Source organism: Nesoenas mayeri, assembly GCF_963082525.1.
Source record: "Nesoenas mayeri genome assembly, chromosome: 1".
Taxonomy (NCBI): Eukaryota; Metazoa; Chordata; class Aves; order Columbiformes; family Columbidae; genus Nesoenas; species Nesoenas mayeri.
Window position 1 is genome coordinate 74,349,756 of NC_137541.1, and position 21,823 is coordinate 74,371,578.

Below are 21,823 nucleotides of genomic sequence, written 5' to 3' on the forward strand. Positions count from 1 at the left end.
AGGCCCGGCCGCGAAGGAGAGGTGCTGAGGGGCAGACAAACCCGGCAGGGAGGGCAACCCAGAAGGGGCTGCAGCCGCCCGGCAGTTACCGGCCGTTGGCACCGCGCGCTGCGGCTGCCGCGCATGACATCACCGCGCGCGGGGCCCATGCGCCGCCGGGCGCGCGCCCCCTCCCCGTGCGTGCGTGGGGGCGTGCCGGGGCAGGGGCTGCCGCGCCCGCCGCCGCTCGCCCGCCCTCCCGCCCGCCGGAGCGCCTGCGGCCCCCGCACCTCATCCCCCCTTCCTCCCCAGCCCCCGCTCCGCGTCCGGCAGGGAACAGGATGGCGGAGAGCGAGGCCGAGACCCCCAGCACGCCCGGGGAGTTCGAGAGCAAGTACTTCGAGTACAATGGGGTGCGGCTGCCGCCCTTCTGCCGGGGGAAGATGGAGGAGATCGCCAATTTCCCGGTGAGGGACAGCGACGTCTGGATTGTCACCTACCCCAAATCAGGTAGGTAGGCGGGCGGGCTCTCCTCTCTCCCTCCCTCCCTCCCTTCCTTCCCCGCTGGGTGTGGATGGGTGGCGGGAGCGGCTTCCTCTCTTCCCCGCTCACAGGGTGGCCGGCCTGGGGAGGGGCGGGAGGCGCCCCCTCGGGCCCGACCCCGCGGCAGCCGGCCCTGCCCGGCGGGCGGTGCGCTGCGGCCGCCCGTGCCCCCGCGGGAGGCCGGGGCGAGGCCGGCGCTCTGCCGCCACGGGCGTGTGCGGGGAGAGGGGCTGCCCTGCCGGCCGGGGGCTCCTGAGGCACCTCAGAGTTGAGGGGAGCGCACCGCCCCGGGTCGCGGGCACCTCCCTGTCCTCGGGGGTGCCCACCGGGTTTAAATACCAGCCAACGGCGGGTGCTGCTGCCGGTGGTCCCGGTGCCCGCCAGCCGAACTACTTGGGAAGAGAGGCGCTTCTCCAGGCAACGGATACCTCGCTGTTCTGTGTTTAAAAATGGGGATGTATATAGCGTGCACGCAGATTTCTGATGTGACAAGCAGGTTTGCTGTCGGCTCTGCAGACCTCCGTGTTGTGCTCCCGAGGCGGCTGCCCAGATCGTTCTGGGAGAACATGTGCTCCAAGTACATTCTTGCTGCACTGTCTGAATTACCAGGAATATCTCCTGTTAGCAGCACCAGTGTGCATTTCTCCAGTAGATGCATCCTGTGGCTGTTTTATACCATTTGGGTGTCTGCTTTTAATATCCTGTTTCTTGATTTCTTATCGTCTCCATTTCCAAGTTAAAATGTTTGAACAGAATTAACACAGATAAAATGCTGCCTGCAAAGAGGCAGACAACATGGTAGCTTTGTAACCCACCTGATAAAACCAGAACTGAACAGGGATGGATAGGCTCTTTTCTTGAGAGACCTTTTTCCTGGCAATAAGGTGATCTCTTTCTAGAAAATTCAGAGTCCACTGGAGATCATAGCTGTTAGCTCTGTAAATACCCTTGTAAAATGATGTTTCGTTATTGTAGGTTTCTGACTTATTTTGTAAGGCCAACGTCTTTCTATTTCTTGGTGTGCAGTTTCAAGCATATAGACATTTTCTGCAATGTTGCATCTATTAAGTTATCATTTCTTAAACAGTTTCAAAAATTTGTGTTCACATTTTTGTGGTATTTTGATATTAATGATGCTGTTAAAGACCAGCTAGAGCTTGATAGAGGCATAGGTTAGATAAGGGATATTACATAGACTGATTACCCCCAAAATGCTAGGGTTAGAAGCAGACAGCTGCATCTTATTGTTCTTTTAAACTTTTTTCTTAAAGATTTATAGGATGCAGCAAGAATGCTATTTAATCCTTTCAGTTTTGCAAATCTGAGTTTACAATGCTCTTGTGTTAGTATAGCACCCCAGCTTCATATTTGTGGATCATTAAATATCCTCAGCTAACCTCTGTTTCCAACAGCCAAGCACAATATAACTAACACATCAGCTGGCAGTAGCTTAGTTTTGATGGCTATACAGTTGGCCATGGAAAGCCAGCCTGCATAATCATATTTAATTTGCTATTATTTTGTGAGTATAGCAACATCATATTAGGTCTCTTGGGGCCCCAGCTGAGGCCAGTCACAGGGAACTGTCCACTTAAAAAGTTAGTAGCAGTGCTTACTATAAGTGGATTTACTAACAATGTGTAAGAAGGAAAAGGAAGGTTGAGAGCTGGGGCAATAAAACTGAAGGCAGAGTGTTGTGTGGAGGAGCTGGGGGAACAGCCTTGGGATAAAAGTAGTATTTTACTTGCCAGGAAAGGGAATATTTAGGTCTTGAGGAATCTGATGTCCTTGTCATGGGAGTAGGTTCTAGACAATAATAATAATGTCTGCAAGCTTGACCTTCAGGTTGCCTGATGTTTACTGACACCCTTGGAATTTGTTTTGTCAGCTGATCCTGTGTGACTTACAGCTCGGTGCCTTATTTAGGGCTTCTGAATGAATTATCAAAGGCTCTGCTGACTAGGGACAGGCATGTCAGTAGAAATTAGGCTGTCCTAATATTCTTTCCACTGATTTAGCCAAGGTCATGTAGGAAGTCTACAGCAAAGCCAGAAATTGAATCCAGAACCTCAAGCTTCTCTGCATTACTTTAACTTCGTTTTCTTCTCTCTCATTAGCATTGACAAAGACTTTTCTGTTTACTGGAACTAATCAGAATTTTCATAATATTGCTGTAATCAAAAAAGTAGTTTTACAAAACAGATTTCATGGACAAATAGAATTATTTGGGGTGAAATACTTTGGGTCTTTTTGGTGATATTTAATGTTGAAACATGGTTGGGATCACTTGTCTATTCTAATGAAATACATTTGAACAAAATTTCAGTAATATTTTTGACAACAGAATTTTAGGAAAAGAAAAATGCACTGATGTCAGATAGGTTCAATGGAAAAAAAAATATTGTTCTTAAGGAAAGCAGTTTTGTTCAGTGTTTCACCAGCCCTCCATCTGCTCAAATTGTGGAAGATATACAAACAAGACCTTCTGCTGGATGCGTGACAGGCCAGAGCTTCTCGCTCTTACTGAGCCCTATGCTGCATTCTAATAGCAGAACACTGCATTGGTTGCTGTTGACCATATGTTGGTTTATCTGGCAAAGAAAATACACAAGTGACTTACAGGGTCAGGACTGCTTCAGTAATCCTAGGAACTGGTCAAGTAATATGTATACCATTTTGAAGACATAGTCTGCAAGACTATATGATACAGCTCTAAACATAAGCAATGCAGATAGTGCTTGGAGATAGTTATGGATATTGTTAAGTTGGGAGTGACCCAGGAAAACGTTGGTCCAATAATGGTTGAAAATTGAATGTACCAGTGGCCTTACTGGGCATAATGTAATAAGCCTAATGGAAAATGAATCTGCTTTAATGTTATTTCCACTAATAGATGCCTAAATAATGATACTCCTTATATATTTAATTGTTCTTAACACCTGTGTCCAGTCAATGGTAACAGCTTTTGGGAGCTGCTGGAGCTTATGCTTAAAACCCAAAGACTCATTTAGACATGCAAATATGTGAGGGTGCATATATGCTTGTACATATCTATACAGTAGAGCTGTAATTACAGAAAATATTTTTATCATGATGCTTAACTTAAAATCAGGAGTACTTCTACTCTTGTAGAAATGACAATTTTCATCTTTCATGCAACTTCATAGTATAGAATGGGCAGGCTGAATGGGACACACTAAGATCTACAGTAGTTGCCAATGTAAAATGGAATACCATTCTCCAGAGCATTAAATAATTGGAGCTCACACAATGTATTCCTTCACAAATAAGTTACAGATGAAATGTTCAAGTGAAACAATGTGCATTTGTCACAGCTTTCCTTGAACCCTCTCATACTGTGGGCTTTTAGTACCCTAGTTGAAAATTAAAACTCTTCTCTATGAACTTAAACTACAGAATTAATGAAATAAGCAAATTCTTTCATGGTGTTTCCTCAGTCACTGTACTAAGGGCTAGATTAACTGTTTGTTAAGGTCAATTATTTTAATGAAATTCAATCAGTCCCCAAAGTATAGTATTGAGTCCAGGTTCACTTAGTATTTTGCTATGTCTTAGGATGATAACCCCTGACTGTACATGATCTGTCCATTTGCTTTACTCATAAGTGGTACACAGTTGCTCTCTTAATACCATCTTGTATCTCTTCTAAATGAATGTGCATTTTGCATTCTTGGGTCAAAGCCCACAAATTAATGCTTTTTGCAAAATTGGTAATTTGAGAAAGCGAGCTATTTACATTAATAATGAAGCTGTCTCTCCCATGCTGAGTATTTTGCCAAATAATTTCTGCGTTCTGTGTGGGAAAATGTCATTTGTTGGGCAAACACCAGCTTCAAGTCCATAATTCTTGCGTTTAGCACCAGACAACAGGTCAGAAGAGCAAGTGCTTGGTGTGGTCTTTACCTATCTAAAGGTGAATATTTTTTTTTATAGGTAGCATTTTGAATTTTCCTTGCAGCATTGTATTTTTATAACTATCTATTAGCTTGTAGGGAATATCATGGCTGACTCTAGGCCTTTGGCTTAATGAAGTGCCAACAGTAAATTTGCAGATCAGTTGAAGGAGAGTTTTCCTGTATGTACATTCATTGAATTCTCCTTTTTCAGATTCTTTAACACTTACCTCCAATGTTGTATGAAGTTGACCAGGGAAATTCAAATTGAGTGATCCATTATTTTATTTGCTTAAAAGATTCTGTATGTACAGAAGGAGGTCATGCTTCTCAATGTATCTGTTAGTAAAGTGCATTGCACGCGTTATGGATTTTCTGTTTCTTCCCATTCTGTGTGCCTCTCCTACTGCATGCATACCACTCTTTTATTATCCTTTTCTATTTCCAGTGCTACCAAATGGAACACCTCCTCTTGCTGGGACACTAGTAAGTCCCAGTCCCTTCCCTGGCTGACGGGAGGAGCTCTGATATGGTTCTGGCCTTCTCCTTTCTCTGACACGTGTCAGGGGCTGTGTCTGCAGTCTTCCATGGCCCATTCCCCTCATACTATAATTCCTGTCAGTCTTTGCTTGCCAGGGACACTGTGTGCCTCTGGGCTTTCTTCTGTTATGGGGAAACAGTTGTTTGATCCCTTGGCCATTACAGCAGTGACAATCACAGCTGCTGGGCTCTGAACCAGATACAAGACAGTACGATGTAAACCCCACTTCTCTTGTTTGTTTCTTCACTTGAGTTAATAGACTTCTGCTCATCAACATCTAGAATATTCTTTGGGTCAGACTCAGCACTCAAAAGTTATTACACTTTGGGCAAAGTGAGGCTCGAACCATTGGGGATGTAGACACGTGCTTTTTCTTTGTCTGTGAAAATGGTTTAAGAATTTCTTATTCCTGGCCTCTTGTTTCTTCCCCTACATCTTCCAATCAAACTTAGCTGTCTATGGGACCATGTTATAAAAATGTATTGGCAAAATGGCTCAATCTAAGAAATACACCATAAAGAAAATGCACCAAGTGACTATGCCTTGTGTGAAATCTTCCTTTGTTTGTCTTGTGCAATCCTGCACTTCACATTTTCCCCAGATCATAAAAATCTCTTGGCAGGGATGTTATATTTACCGTCAAGGTTGGTTTGTGGTTCTGTAAGCATTAACGTACTGCACAATAATACCCTTATTATTTAATATAAAGAGTATTACCACTTGACTAAAATTACATGGCGACACATGACCTGTGCTTGCAGGGATGTCCTGCAGTCTGTGGACATCTAACCCACCTGCTGACATACCTGCAGTTACCTGCTGTAGCAAGCAGTGAGTAGGGGACAGATCAGCACAGAGTGACATCAGTTGAGTATTATGCCAGGGTATCACTGTGCCTGTGTCCCCTGTTGCCTGACTGTGGGCAGACCCCACTTATGGCTTGGTAAAATGTGCTTTTTGGTGCCGTGGCTTGCTGCCTAACTGGCTAACGTCCCAGTAGCCTCTACATGATGTGACAGACTGAAAAGCCTAAGTACAAGGGGTCCAGTTCTTCCTACCTACCCAAATACGCACAGGTCCAACACTGCCAACAGTCCTGATTTGCACAGTCATCAATGAGAGGAGAACCAGGGTGAAAGTTTACCCCAGGATGTGCCCAAGCTGGAGGAGTTTCTAGGCTGGGGGGTGTCAGACACAGTGTTGTGAAGCAGCTGTGGTAGATTGCAGGGGTTTACCCTTGTAGTGGTGGGTCTTAGATGGTCTTATGCCATTGTAGCTAAGGCTCCTCAGGGAATGTGAGCATCCACATGGATGTTTTTGTGTTAAATCAGTTGACTTGCCTTAATTTCCAGTGTTTTCCTGTGGAACTCCTTCCAAGAGTTTTGTTGGTGTTATTTTCTAACAACAGTGTTTCAATGGCAAAAGAGACAGGTTCTGCTGTTCTGCATTTAAGGTCCTGTTCTATTTGCAGGATCTTTGTGTGTTGAGCTTGATCCATTTTCATTTAAAGAATGAATGCACATGTTACTGGCCCAGAGGCATGCCTCAAGAAATCATGAGGTTGGCCCCAAAACCAAGAGGTTTTTATACAAAATACATGTAGGATTCTTTGACCTCTTTTTTTTTTTTTTTTTTTTTTTTAAGGCAGTATTATGCACACTTACAAGCTCTTCCTTGTTACATGGAATGATAAGAAACCTCAGTTAGTTTCATGAATGTGGATGAACAAGTTAGTTAATGTCTTTAAAATCAGAATATGGTATTTAACTTTTTTACAATAAAATCACAGTTACTTGGTTTATCTTAAGTAATTTTTAAAGCTCAGCCATAATTCTATTTTAATGCTATACGAATGTGCATCCATTCACATGCCAACTGGCCAGAAAGAACAAATTATTTAGGCAAACAAAAAGGGAACAGCAGACTGCATTAAGTTATGGAGATATGTTTTGTGAGCTATTCTTTAGGGAATTGATGTACAGGGTCCATATTTGAATCTGATTTCATGCTCTTGGTGACTGAAGTCATGTTCTCTCCACCAATTAGAAGGGTAAATACTATGCTGCTTAAATTCACTCAATTGAATCACAGAATACCAGGTTGGAAGGGGCCACAAGGATCATCTGATCCAACCTTTCTTGGCAAAAGCACATTCTAGACAAGCTGGCCCAACACGCTGTCCAGCTGAATGTTAAAAGCGTCCAGTGCTGGAGAATCCACCTCTTCCCTGGGGAGATTATTCCAATGGCTGATTGTTCTCATCCTGAAAAATTTCCCACTTGTCTCTAGTTGGAATTTCCCCAGGAGTAACTTGTACCCATTGCCCCTCATCTTTTCCATGTGACTTCTTGTAAAAACGGAGTGTCCATCTTCTTTGTAGCCACTCTTTAAACACTGGAACGTGATGATGAAGTCTCCCTTAAGCCTTCTTTTCTCAAGGCTGAACAAGCCCTGTTCTCTCAGCCTTTCCTCATATGGCTGCTTCCCAGTCCTTTGGTCATCTTCGTGGCCCTTCCCTGGACCCTCTCCAGTCCGTCCGCATCTATTTTGAATAGCAGGGACAAAAACTGTACAAAGTGTTCCAGATGTGGCCTGACAAGCGCTGAGTAGAGTGGGACCACTCAGATGCAGAAAGTAACACCTGCAGACAAGTATTTGTGGACATTAGGGCTGCTGGGTTCCTGTGCTTTGAGAGTCCTTTTGAAATGAGTCTATCTTTTGTTTTATTTATGAATAGCTCAAAATACCTTCTGGTATTGACTCAGTGTTAAATACTGCCAGGCAAAGAAATGATAAATATAAACATCAAATAATAAGTAATTGAAGACAATGTTAACTTTGCCACTGATGCATTTAACTTTATTTCAGTGGGAGCAGGATTGAATGGGTCCTTACATGCCTCAAACAGGAAATAAAGGTGAATAAAGGGAAGAAAAATCTGTTGTTAAGGAACACTCGTTTTTGTTATCTGTCTAGCAGTGTTTCTCTCCTGAGCCTTTTATCAAACCAGTGAAGAGGTGTTACTAGAGACAGAACAAATTGTTCAGAACAGGAAGAATTCTCCAGCTACCTAATAGGTTTCACTGGGTCTTTTGCAAATGTAGCGTAATTGCTTCCCTGCTGTGAAGTAGTGCAAAACTGGAGCAACTTGCTTTCTGAAAGCAGGCCCAGGATGTAATAAAAAAAAAAAAATTAGCCTGTGTAAAAGGTATATTCTGGACATGAGAAGTCACTTTTGACTGGATTAGATGATAATGACCTCAAACACTAAAGAATTAGAAAATGATGCAAATCGACCAAGCCCAACAGCCGGTCATTCTCATTTCATGTTAATGTTCATCTTTCATAGTGAAGATAGTAATGAAAGGAAGCAAAATGCATGAACATCGGACTGAATTAGATTAAGCACACATAATTTTTCATTCTTATTATGCAGTCTTTTATTAAGTGGAGACTTTTCTCTTATTGGGTACAGTAGGGATTCATACAGCCCATGCTGAGGGGAAGGAACTACTGCTTGTGTTGTCCCATCAGTGTTGCTTTAGAAGTGATGCAAAGTTTGGTACACTGGATGTGTGATGTGACTTTTTGACTAGAGATTCTGTGACCTTGGATAAGTCTTTGAATCTTTTTGTCTACATTTTCCACTGGAGGCATGTGAAGGTATCTGTTGCCTACCAGAGTTTTTCATGTATAATGACAAGAAATTATCTTGGTCAAAGGGTGTCTATATTTTTATAGAGAAACTAGCAATTCATGGCTTTGAATGGAATTAAGTATCTAGGTATTAAAGCTGGGCACATAATGCTAATATGTAGGGATATGTTTTTCCCCTTAGTTAGACGGAGCAATTAACAGAGGATTAATAATGTGAAGCACCCAGCATCTCATCACTGACCTACCAAAGTCTTTTACAGACTTTTACAAAAGAAATAAACCTTTTATGTCATGTGTTAATCCTGTAATACATTGCAGATTCAGAAGCAAGTGAAGTGTTTCTGCTGTGTGCAGAGAAGACAACATAGCAGAGGAAACCGTCCGTTATTATAACATCTCAGGCAAACTGGGCTGTAGGCTTAGAAAAGCTACTGCAAGGGGAGTGAAAGGGTACTGAGGAACATCAGGAAGGAAGAATGTCACATGGCTGACAGTGCGTAGAGCAGGTTTAGCTAGTTAGGTCTGAGGCAGTGACTGAGACCTTAAGGGTTTAAAAGTAAAAAGAAGAGCACTGGAGAAACAACTGAGGAGAGATTTTTGTCACTAAATGACAAAATCTATCTACAATTTGAAGAATGCAAGCTGATTTAATGTGCTTTTATCCACTTGCTGTTTATAGTGCAGGATATGAAGGCCATCATCCCTTCTAAGGTGTCAAGTTCTAGATGATGTATAGTGACATTAGATCACTTTATAGGATATAGACAATGGTGCTGAATTAGCCTTTCACTGCATGAGTAATAAATTCATAAAAGCCGACAGAATGTGACAAGCATGAAGCAGGTGAGATGAGAATAGTGTTCAGCAGATAGACACAGACTATACATGCGGTGTCCTGTTGTTGCAAGGCAATCATAAACCCAGGTTAACCCTCCAGTTAAAAGCCTGTTTACTGCTGATTAGGGTTGCCAAAGTGGCACAGAACAGCTAGAGGCATTGCTAAAATTGGCTTGCTCTTTGCATATATAGCTGAAGTGCACATTAATAATGATCAATGTCAGTGCTACTATTGGATCACCGGTGCTTTCTATCAGAAATAGTGTGTTCTTTTCAAGGATTTTGCTGCAATACTGAGAAAACCCATGGTGATATAGATTGGCTGATCCCCTCTTATACTCCCAATTAGATCTATTTCTGTTTCTAATTCTGAAAAGCAGCAGTAGAGATAGAATAGAAATGGCTTTAATTTGCCTAAAACTGCAATTCAGCAGACAGAGGGAATGACTGTGTGCTAAATATGAGTGGAGGCATAGGTACCTTGCGAAGAATGGTTTTGCTTAGGGCAGCTATAATTTGAGGGGGATTTTATTTGAGACAAAATGCTTTACTCCCTGACCTTAGACAACCAACAGCTGACTAAACAGAATGCCTAATTTCATGCATAGAGTGTAAATAGTGTTTCTTGAAATTTTGAAACAAATTTGGTGGTTTTGAATGTATAACTCTTATCTGCAGTGGTTTCACACGATACTATTGCTGTCTTGTCTCCTTGCAATTTAATTGCCTAATATACACAAATGAACATTAATGTGTAGGCAGATTTTGCCTAACAATTTTCCTGGAAGAGGCTGAAACTGAAGCATAGGATTGCATTTTGAGTAGTGACAGACTCCCACTGAAGTACACTTAGCAAATGGGGAGAGAAACATGTTCTCATCAATGGGTGTGAGAACTACCTCAACACTGGTTTCAAATGCAAGTGCCCTCTTGTCTCCTGTCTTCTGATTCTATAATATTTGAGTCAGCAGAGCTCACTATGAGGCTCTGCATTCAGCCACAGACCATATTATGACTCTGTGGAACACAACACATAGAAATCAGTGGTGCTAAGGGTAACTGTGCACTTCTCTTCAACACAATGAAGTCCTCGATAGTGATTTTGAAGAACAATGACTTGTCATTACAGTAAAGCTCTTTTCTGCATTGTTATCTTGGGTACAGCGTTATGTCACCTGTATGAAAATGAATGGAAATTAGACACAGGTGGGGGGAACTTTCTCTTGGAGATTGAGCTCCTGCTGGGGTAAGGTATGATGCAATTTGGGCATGTTTTTGATATAGGCTCTAAAAGGCTGGGAGAGTGGGACTGCCAGAGGAAGCTGGGGGGGCAGGATACAACTGAGGTGAGATTGGGGTATGTGTGCCCCAGAGTGGAGGTGAAATTTGGAAATTTGCTAAGACATCTTTTGCCCATCGCTGTCAGGAGGTAGCATTGTTAGTTTACTTGGCCAAAGTTTGACAGATAATTTTCAGGTATTTGAGACAGAATCTGCCCTGTAGCATGTATTAGCCCATAAAGGTACCCTTCCTCCATGAATTGCTGTCCTGCTGCCCAACCCTTTGGTGTGACTACATGATCCTACATGCTCACCCTATTGTCATGAAAGGCATGGTGTCTCTGAATTGAGTCGTGAGGATGTCCATCAAAGGGAGGAGCCTGGGGAAAGAAGGTAGCAACCGAATGTAGGGGGTTGACTTTGGATGTGGTCAACCTTGAATAAGTGTAGGAAGGGTGAAAAGGGATGTCATTCTGTCAGGTAGGTGGTAAGGGGGCAGGCATGCTTATCTATTATTTTTACGTTCCTGACATTATACTGTACATTTTTTTCTTTTTTTTTCTTTTTTCTTTTTTTTTTTTGGCATGATAGGTGGTGTGCTCTGTTATACCATGAGGGCATGTTTGGTTGATAAGTAGAAACTGAGAGAAATAACCCAAGAGTATGGGTAGATGCCCTCTTTTAAAAGCATCTATGCTAGTGCAGGATGCTTAGCCTGCTGATTGTCATTTCTCTTAAAGAACAACCTGCAGAGTACTCAGGGTGAATGCATTCTAGTTTGTCACAGGCAAAATTTGCTAGGTGAGTTAGTGCCAAGCATAAAAACTCCTTAAGCTTACTTGGCTGATTTAACTTTAAGTGAATTGGAGTAACTTCATACAAACAGCTTCATTGGCAGTGGCATCTAGTGCAGACACAGTGGACATATTTTACCAGCCCAGCTAAAGCTTGAAGAGAAGAGTAAAATACTTTTCCCTAAAATAAATGTAAATAAATATCAGTTACCAACCAGTGTCAGCTGTCAGTGAAGGACTTGTAACAAAATCTGGGACACTTAGATATGATGAAATCATGGATGTCGTGACAGGCTTGAAGACATGAATCATGAGGAGAGGAAATGGCCTCAAGTTGTACAAGGGAAGATTCAGATTGGATATTAGGAAAAATTTCTTCACAGAAAAGGTTATGAAGCGCTGGAACAGGCTGCCCAGGGAAGTGGTTGAGTCACCATCTCTGGAGGTGTTTAAAAGATACATAGATGAGGTTCTTAGGGACATAGTTTGTTGACAGTGTGAGGTTAATGGTTGGACTTGATGATCTTGAGGGTCTCTTCCAACCAAAATGATTCGATGATTTATCAATTGGAAGGCAAATAAAGACAAACTGGTGCCTTGTCATTTTTAATCCCTAGATTTTGAGCAATCTGTGGACCTGACTCATTAAGGCTGTTAGTATACAACTTACTTAGTCTTTGCTGCAGAGCATGTGAGGATGTTGTGGCTTATTGAGAGGGATAGAAAAGAAATACTTTTGCTCCAGCTGTCCTCAACAAGAGGCCTTTGCCTTGTGGATCTCTGTCTTCTGGGACAGATTAGGGTAGCCACAGGTTAGATTCAGTGGTTAGGGAGTATGTGACTCTTGAACTATTTTATTCTGAATTCTAAAGTAGGCACCATAGACCATGCAGTTACCTGCTTCACCATGGCTACGCTAGTAAACATAAGTACGACAGAGGCTCTGTCAGGCTGTCATCCATGCTATTTCCTTGCTAGCACGTTCCCTGATGGTTTTGCTCTCCCCTGGTGCATTCCCCAGCATGCTGTGGGAGATAGGTGGAGCTGGGGACTCTTCCCAGGAAGCTGTGGATGAAGCTGTCTTGCTCTGGGAAATTGATCTCCGTGAATGTGGGTTTGGCTGTCCTGCTTGTCCTCCCGGAGAACAGGCCCTGGTGTGTTGTATTTACTAGTGTTACTCCAGCATTAGGATCTAGCATTCTCAAAAGTGTCAGGAGACCTTCTTTTCTGAGCTGCTGCGGTTGGCGTTAGATGTGAAACATGCTTAATCGTCTGTCTTGCTGTGTGGAAGTAGAGATGCTTCAACAGTTGGTGCCTGGGCTGAGATGTATTGTGGTCGATTCTGCACTTTTCATCCTGTCCTCTATTGAGTAGATAGTGTGCTAATGTACAGTTAGGACTCAGGCAATTTTTTAAAAAAAGTACTAATGCATTAGCCAAAAATAACACTGTTTTGTAACCTGTTTATTAAAGCAGAGCTTTAGGATACTGTATTAAAAATAATAGCAATAATTCTGTGGATGATACATGTGTGTACACAGTTAAGGGACAACTTTTTTACCAAACAGAATATACATTTTAGTTCTGAATTGAATATGGTTTTCTTAGTTTGCTGGGTACAGCCTCTGGTGAAACACATTTGAAACACAGCTCAGACCTAATGGACCTACTGCTGTGTTCTCTGATATAAGTCTAGTGAAAGGCAAGCAGAATCTAGCTTTTCAGTTTACTTTTAAAAGCCAGTAGCTGCAAGTGAAAACTAAATGGATTAGTAAGTCTAAAAAGCCAAGATCTTGCTTACTGAATGTTACTGGAAATCGTGCAGTTAACATTTGTTTTAAATCCAATCTCACTTAAGCTGTTGCCATCAGTTTCAAAAGACCTGGATTCATTTTCCTCATGTTCCACAGAATCCCTTGACAGGTCACTATTGAACTTAGAGGCATTTAGGCCATGTAAAAGGAGCTTAATCTTAGATGATGAGTATTCAGTCCTTTCTGAAAATCAGGCCCTCATACATATTTAATTAGGCAGTCAAAAATATTGAAAATATAACATCATAATTTCAGCATTTATTCTGAATCCCCAGTATCATCTAGGTACAGAAGATTTGGAAAATACGGTATCAAGGTGTATACATTATTTTTATTATTAAAACCCTAATTGCTAATGAAATTCCCTATTCTTAAGGAATTCCAGGATATAGAACTACAACTTAGAGACCTCAAGAGGAGATATTTTTATGGTTTGGAAATTGTTTTAATGGAAAAATCTAATTTTCCCTCCACTATTGCAGGATGAAGATGAATCTGTCATATTTACCTGGAGATATACACTGAAGTTGGTGAAAGGGGAATGAGCCTGCAGGCAATTAGAGGAGCTATGTGGCGAATCACTTTACAGCGCTTGCTAGGCCAATCTGACAGCTTTAGCAGCCCACATTTTTAATGAGCACTTACATCTACTGATGCTATTAAAAAAAAAAAAAAAAAAAAAAAAAAAGAGTTGTAATGGGTCCATTGCATTGTATTAGCTGAAAATTGATTGAAGTGCAGCTAATTGGGAGTGCTGGAAGACTGTTAATACTAACATTAGTATTTATTTATTTTTCCACGTGGTTTCCAAACAATGGTTGAATAAAAGGAGCATACCAAAGATCTTTGCATCCTTGAGCTGTAGGTTTGTCCCATGTTAGCTGATGTGGGTATATTTATGATATAAACTACATTAGAAAGCATATAGGGAAGCAAAGTTTCACAGGAAACGTTATGTTTTTATATCTGCCACTTCACTTTGAACAAATCTGTGAGGTTCAGTGGCTTCATGGCAGTGTGCCAGTGGCCAGGAAGTAGTGAGAGGAGCCAGGGAAAAGCTGCACTAAAGATTATTTCTCCCTCCTGCAGAGTCTAAATTTGATGTCAAAAGGCATCTGATGCAGAGAAACAGAAAGGAGTAGCTGTGGTGTTTCAAAGTTTCAGCTGTCTTACTGTGCTGCCTGGCTTCTGCTGCAGCAGTTACTCTTGCTGATAAGCAGAGGCAGCATCACCATGAACTGACTTTGCCGTTGTTGCTGAGGCTTTGGCCATGAAAAAGGGTACAAATGGAGAGTTCCCATTCATCATGGACTGCTGGAGGGGTGATAGGATTCTTAACGAGTCCTGATTTCTCTGCATCATTAGGCATCACGGAAAAGGACAGTGCAGTCCAACTAGTGGACTTTCAAACTGCTGTCATCACCTACTTTTATACATACTCTTATGCAAAGTAGAAATGCAGGTTAACAGATAATTTTAAAGGCTGTCCTAAAGCCCTGCAAATTCTGGCAGTAGCTTATCACCATTGTTTCCCATCCTGTCTTTTCCCAGATACTATGCAATAAACTGGAACACTCTTTTCTCCTGGGCTGTTGTATTGACATAACACAGGAGCTTGTCAGGGAAGAGCATTTCTCAGGTACAGTGCACCGACATTCCTCAGATGCTCCCTGGCTCCATTTCAGTAGGAGCTGGATAAATGTAAATGAATTCCACACCTGTTTTGGCAATATGACCTTGGAGGTAGCAGGGCCAGCAATCTTCCTCCAGGATGAAACGTGGATCTGCTGCAACTGGAAGTAGGAGGGATAGAATTGCACAGTGCTTAGGAATGTTTAATCTGGTGCCTCATGCCCAAAGGCTGACCAGTTAATTCTGGTTGGACTCTTCCTGTACCATCTCAAGTGAAGCATGTGCATACATGCGCATCCACAAGGAGAAGACTGCATAAAATACTAGAGATGCACAAGATCCACTGATTGTCTGCAAGAAGGGCCTTGGCTTCAGATGCATACATGATGGCTTTTCCATTTAGTGACCTAATCCTTTAATTTCACTTTAAAAGTAACCCTAAAGCAACAATAAATAGTTGTTGGCAGCCAGGCCAGAAATTTAGGGAGTATAAAGATAAGTTCTGCACCTTGTTTTTTCTTTAGCTTCCTTCATCTTTTTCTGCTCTCCAACAAGTGCCATCATTGTCCCTTTTACAAAGAAAATTTCTGTGGCATTTAGATTTGGCCAAGTTTTGTGATAGACTGGGTTTATTGGAGGTTATTCCCATAATCTCCTTTGAAAAATCTCAGTTTCAGCAATTTACTCTAGCTTCCACCAAATGGTTGTTCTTGCACATCTCCACAGACATGAGTCTAAGTCGGTTGGTTGAAATGGCCAGTTTCTGTGCACTTTATGCATAGATAGGGAATCGGGGGCTACAGCAGAAGACTTGCATTCACCTCCCACCATGGCAAATTTAATAAATTCTGCTAGCCCTAGTCTAGGCCTGGACCTGTCATCACATGCATAGGTACAGTATACCAGTTTGATTGGCTTTACAGCCATCTGGTGTTCCCAGGGGCTAGAAAATCTTACCTTAGCAGCTGGGTCTGGAATTTGGGTTGCCATTCATGTATTGCTAGGTTAAGCCATCATTTCTAAACCAAAAGAACATTCAGCTCTGATATATGCAATTTAACTTGGGTTGTTTTTAATCCCAATAGAGATGTGAGGAGGTTATGTATATTTGTATATAAAGACTTTTAGATATTTGCTTTTCTTTTTAAACAAATTAGCATGTGGTGTTTTAGGGTTTCTTTTTAGACAGGAGATCCAGTCAATAATTTTTTATATGGGGATCTTGGGAATGTGTGTGTGGGATAAATAAAAATTGTTTGAATAACAAGTTAAAAAAAATCACAATTCTCTCAAAAGTTAAATCTCTAGTTTTCATTTGCATTAAGACCCTGTAAGTCCTAAGCAAAGCAACTGGAGTGCTAATGTGGAAGAAAATCAGGCTAATATAGCGGGTGACAGAAGTGTAAACTAGCACAGAGATCATGAGTGGGACAATTCAGGATCAGTTGTCCTACTGCACATGTAAGGAGGAGGAATTCTAACCTGCTGAATAGCCAGAAGCCAGACATCTAAACTGTCAGCTTGCAATACTTCCCTTTGTAGAAGAGATATTGCAGAAATACTGCTTGCTGTGTGATTTGAAATAGGATGCTGAAATATGTGCAGCACTACACGCGTAACTACAGTAATTTGTGTATGTGCACGGGAATAAGTAGCACTGAGGTTCACAGATATACAGCACTGTTTTAAAAAAACCTGTACTTGATGAGGTTTTCAATTTTCTGCCTTGAGTACTTGCCACGTGCCCAGCATTAGTCTGTCAATGAATCACTGTTTTTGATGGAAGCACGTTTAGATGAAGATTTACACGCTTCCAAAGGCCTACTTCCTTCTGAATCAGAACGCTTCTTTCCTATGCTTCATACATTAATATGTCATTTCCTATCTCTACAGTGCCCCATGGATCTGCTAGTGATTAAGCCAAGCCTAGCACATGGCCTCGGGTCTGAGCAGACCTAGGTAAGGCCATGGGGGCTGTGCACCCTGGCCCTCACCTCCTACTTCTCTGGTGGACTTTGTGGGGAGCTGGCAGGGAACATGCTGCTCTCCTAAAGTTTCAGCATAATTCTGCCTCAACCTTGCAGCCTTTCTGTATTCAGAAGCACAATGGAGATGGCTTCTTTTTACCTAGAGAGCAGCTGAGTAATCAAAAATTAGAAAGTCCTGGTGGTGTTGTTGATCCCCATGCAGTTATTCCTATTCCTTTCATGGAACAAGGTTGCTACAATAGCATTTTTCTTTGCAGGCGGAATTGGAAATACAGAAATAAATTATGGAGAACTAGGATGTCTCCCGTCAGAATAAATATTTAATGAGAAACAAGGGTTGTACTCATTCAGAGTCACAAGGACTGATACTGAAGTACTGTATGTATGTGAATTCTAATGTATAAAATATATGCTTGGGCTTAAAAATGCAGAATTAACAGCCTTAAGGGCAAGTGTGTATTAAGTCTGTGACAACTGTCTCTGTGGGTGATGATAATGTAAGTGTGTCTTTTTTTTCCAAGCCATTTCAATTTACCCACCAATCTGTCAGGAAACAGAGGAATCTTTAAAAATATTTGCTCTCCAAAGCAATTCTTGGAGACTTGTGATCTTTTGCGTTGTACCCAGACTGTATTCACTGTAAGCAGCCTCTAAAGTACATCAGCTTTTAACTCTTCCTAGCTCAGATTTAAGAAACAAAACCAAAACTAAAACAAACAAACAAAAAAACCCACCACAAACAGCCTGAATAATGTTACACTGTTTTTCTTAGTGCTGTAACAACACACAGTTTATACAAAATGTGTTCATTAGTGTCTACAGTCATGCTAGTTAAAGTGAATTAGGGAGTGACTGTTACAAATTACTTGCAATTTACAAATTATTTTCAAGTTGAAACAGAAACAAAGTGCATGATCTTGGAGTTTGCAGCTCATCTTCCCAAGGACATGGGATGTTGAGGCAGGCTTGAGCTCTGTAAAGAGTTCTGAAACAATTACTTGTTCCTTTCGGCAACATGAGAGAGAGAATAAATCCTGGTCATATTTTCCTTACTGCTCACGAATCCTAAATAATTGGTCGATCTGCTACAGTATCCAGGATGCACCATGGACATGTGACTTGTCATCTGAAGTGTGGGGTCCCTTCCCTGCTAGGTCACTTTGACCTCTCCTCATTCTGTTCCTTCATCTCACCAAAAGCCTGTGCCTTTCTCTTCATAAGCCCTTGTCAGATATCTCTGAACCTTTGTTTGCCTGTTTTGAGGATTTCCTACCTGCTTGAAGGTAATTTGAAATAATTTCCCTGTTCAAACTCCTGTTTGGAATACCTATTAATTTTCCAAAGTGCAGTCATTAAGGCTATAGTACCTAATGTTTACTTTGTAAATGTCCTTGGACTGGAGAGAGATACATAATTGGGGCCTCTAAAGCTTATGACTAACTTGTGATACATTGATGCTTTCAGTGGTTTGTCCAGGTCATAACGTGGAGGTATAAATAGAATCTCAAATCATTGCATAACACTAGAATTGCCTACAATTTAGAGTAGAAGACACTAGCAGTCTCCCAGTACAGCCACTAATGCATTTTTCTGAACTTCAATGATCTCTGTCTGCCTCTTTTTTTTTTTTTTTTTTTTTTCATTTTTTAAAATGGAAATAGTAGTATTTGCCTAGCTAACATTCACAATGGAAAAACTTTTCAAAAATGCTTTCCAATGTACAAGTAAAATGGTTGGGAGACAAACACATTTAAATTATTACTGAAGACAATCTCGGGTCTCTTGGATGAAAGGAGATCTTCGTGTGTTTAAAATAGAACTAATGAGCAGACATACTGTGTTAAATAGCAGTTACAGACTTAGTTCACGGCAGACTGCTGAGGACGAAAGTTATCATTTTTTCTGTGTCTAGGTCTCTCTTCTGTTTAGATAAGAATTGTAATACAATCTGTTCTCTTTCATTGTTTGGTTTTTGCAGGCACAGGCTTGCTGCAGGAAGTGGTATATCTAGTGAGTCAGGGAGCTGATCCAGATGAGATTGGACTAATGAATATAGATGAACAACTTCCAGTCCTAGAGTACCCTCAGCCTGGTCTGGACATCATCAAGGTACAATTTATTGCAAAGAAAGTCTTTTGAGCATTTGGATATCTTTTTCTTTGGTTCCATATTTACCAGTTCATTTCGTCCTGTGTTCTTGTCCTTTTCATAATTAGAGTTGCTCTGTTTGTTGGAATGACTCAGAATATTATTAGGTTATTTTAAAATTGCTTTTATTAAGCTTTATTCTCTATTGAATGCTGTAGGAGATGTTTCTCCATATCCTAAATATCTTGGCAATGGGTTTCCTGAATAAAAGTTCCAGGCCTCTCTTGCTTATGTAAACAGAAGCCACCCAATTGAGGCAAATTTACTTTGATCCATTCCCTGAATTTGTGAAAGAGGAACTACAAATACAGAGATTTATGGATCTGTAGACCCACTACTCTGTATTTACACATCTAAATCCTTATAGAGCTGGGATCTGTGGATCTGCAGACTCCATAGTTGGAGGAGTTTGGGATATTCTACATGAAATGAATTCCACATTATTAAAAAACACTGAGAGACTAGTGGCATGGCATAGAAGTGTGATCTTGTCGTTGCTGTAACTACCTCTGATACAGGCATATCTTGGAACGATTGGGCAAATTACTGGGCTTCGTCCTAGAACAACCACAGTGCTTGTTAAATTGAGCTAGCTAAGATTGGCGCAGATAGATTTAAGCTGCTTCTGGTCAATGACAACGGCAGCATCAGCCTCTTTTAGGCTGAGAGTGTTTGGACGTCAGAGGTTGCTTTTCTTTTTCATCTGCGTGAAGCCTAATCTGATGAGACCTCAGTGCTACCTTGATGCAAATAAGTGGTGGCAACAGTGAGAGGTTTAGTTTGAGATTATAGTAAAATCATTGTGATCTATATTATGTTCTAGCAACTTGATCCAATATGGATTTTTGCAGTTTTTTAACTACTGGAAGGTTTGTGTCATAAGATGATTTTGTCTAAATTATAGAAAAATACTGTGTGTTAAAACTGTTCACACGCTCAGATAAATCTTTGGATTGTCTGGGCCTAATTCTGAGCATAAAATAAATTGCAAGAGTAAAATTTTGAACTGTGAAAGTTAGGGTAGGTTTTTCAGAGCTTTTAATATTTTTCAAGGCATTTTAGTGGAAGCATCGTTGGAAACAAAATTAGTTTGATTAACTATTACGCTGTCTTCCTGAGAAGGTCCTACTTTGAAAACAGAAGGAGGGAGGGGGAACAAAACCAAAAAAAACCCACCAAAAAGACCGCAACACATTATCCAGCCTTTTGATATTTAAAATCCAGATGTAACTCCGTGACCTAATTTCTAGACTCAGACTCTTAGTAGTTTAAGAAATTAATTTGTGAATGTGACTTGGTATAGTAAAGGGCTTCAAGTATGACAGTTCAGGACAGCTCAGGATGTGCCAAACACTAATGCACAATAAGAAATGTTTCTGTCTGCTTTATTCAAGGAACTAACATCTCCTCGCCTTATAAAAAGCCACTTACCATATCGATTTTTGCCTTCGGACCTCCATAATGGCAATTCAAAGGTAAAAATGAAATGAAATAATGTTTTTAACTGTATTCACAACAGTTGTTTAAGTGCTTGGGAAACAGAGTGGGGGAAAAAGTTTTCAATAAGATTATTTTTTTTTTGCTCCCCTCCCCTCTGTCATAGGTAATATACATGGCTCGCAACCCTAAAGACCTGGTGGTGTCTTATTACCAGTTTCACCGCTCCCTAAGGACCATGAGCTACAGAGGAACATTTCAGGAGTTTTGCAGAAGGTTTATGAATGACAAGTGTAAGGAGCTGTTCTCTCTGCACACGCTGTTACACATTTATTTTCATCTCTGCATTCCTTCTGCAAGTACAGAAATGAACTGGATAAAGGTGCATTTGTTTTGCATATACAGCAAGGAAGTTGCTACAGATAGTGCTGCGTGGACTTAGATTTGGCCATGCCTTGTCAATAATTGCCTTACAATATTTGACCCCATGGGCTCTGCAGTGTTCCACATGGCTCAGGCAAAACTGTGGTGTGCTTTTCTAGAATTCAGTTTGCAAGGTACCAGGTACCTTGTGAAAAGTGAATGTTCCAAACATCATTTTGTTTCAGTTGTACTTCACTGTTAGCAGCTTCACAGAAGTCTTTCTGTTCCTCCAGTGGTTATTTTTTTTCCTGATAATTCCTTGGATGTTTTTATTTCATCCAAAACCTTGAAATTTGTCCCTTTCTAGGTACCAGTTAACACAAAAAAATCTCTAGTTTGCATGAGATTGATCTGGAATACATCAGTAAGTTGAAGTGAGCCACTGTAAGAAGGCAGTTGCAGTCTGCTACTGTCTGAAAAATGCACCCCTATATTGAGAGTGCAGAAACCTCCTTTACAACTACTCATCAGCTGCTCACCCAGTAACTCCTTCAAGTGAGGGCTGTTCCGTGGCACACCCGCTGTGCTCCTGCTCAGGCTGCACTGCCTGAAGTAGCTCCATTACACAAGCTCAGTAAACTTACAGGGAGGACAAGCCCCATGTTCTCACATAACTGGCTGCCACTGGGCTTTTTGCCAGTGGATTACCACACTTTCTAGCTAGGAAGAGACAATTTTTTTACTGCCTTCTGTTTCTCTACAAAATCTTCTCTATGATACCTTAACATGACTCTAACAATTCACTAGGTGCCTTGTGTTCTGAGAGCAGGATCTCCTCTAGATCTCCTCTAGATCCAGTGCAGTAAACTTTGCTTCAACCTGAAATTTGGAGGAGT

General features: G+C 41.3%; 1 protein-coding gene across 1 annotated transcript in view; it reads left to right on the forward strand.

The window, feature by feature from the left end:
* Positions 1–320: 320 nt before the first annotated feature.
* The window catches only part of SULT4A1 (sulfotransferase family 4A member 1), a gene marked incomplete at both ends in the record, with an annotated part of 30,264 nt that continues 8,761 nt past the window's right edge, over positions 321–21,823 (forward strand). Inside the window, 4 exons of the mRNA XM_080355789.1 lie at positions 321–489; positions 18,958–19,088; positions 20,522–20,602; positions 20,731–20,857. Of these exons, the coding sequence (XP_080211915.1) occupies positions 321–489; positions 18,958–19,088; positions 20,522–20,602; positions 20,731–20,857 (508 nt within the window). The remainder of the gene's footprint in view (positions 490–18,957; positions 19,089–20,521; positions 20,603–20,730; positions 20,858–21,823) is intronic.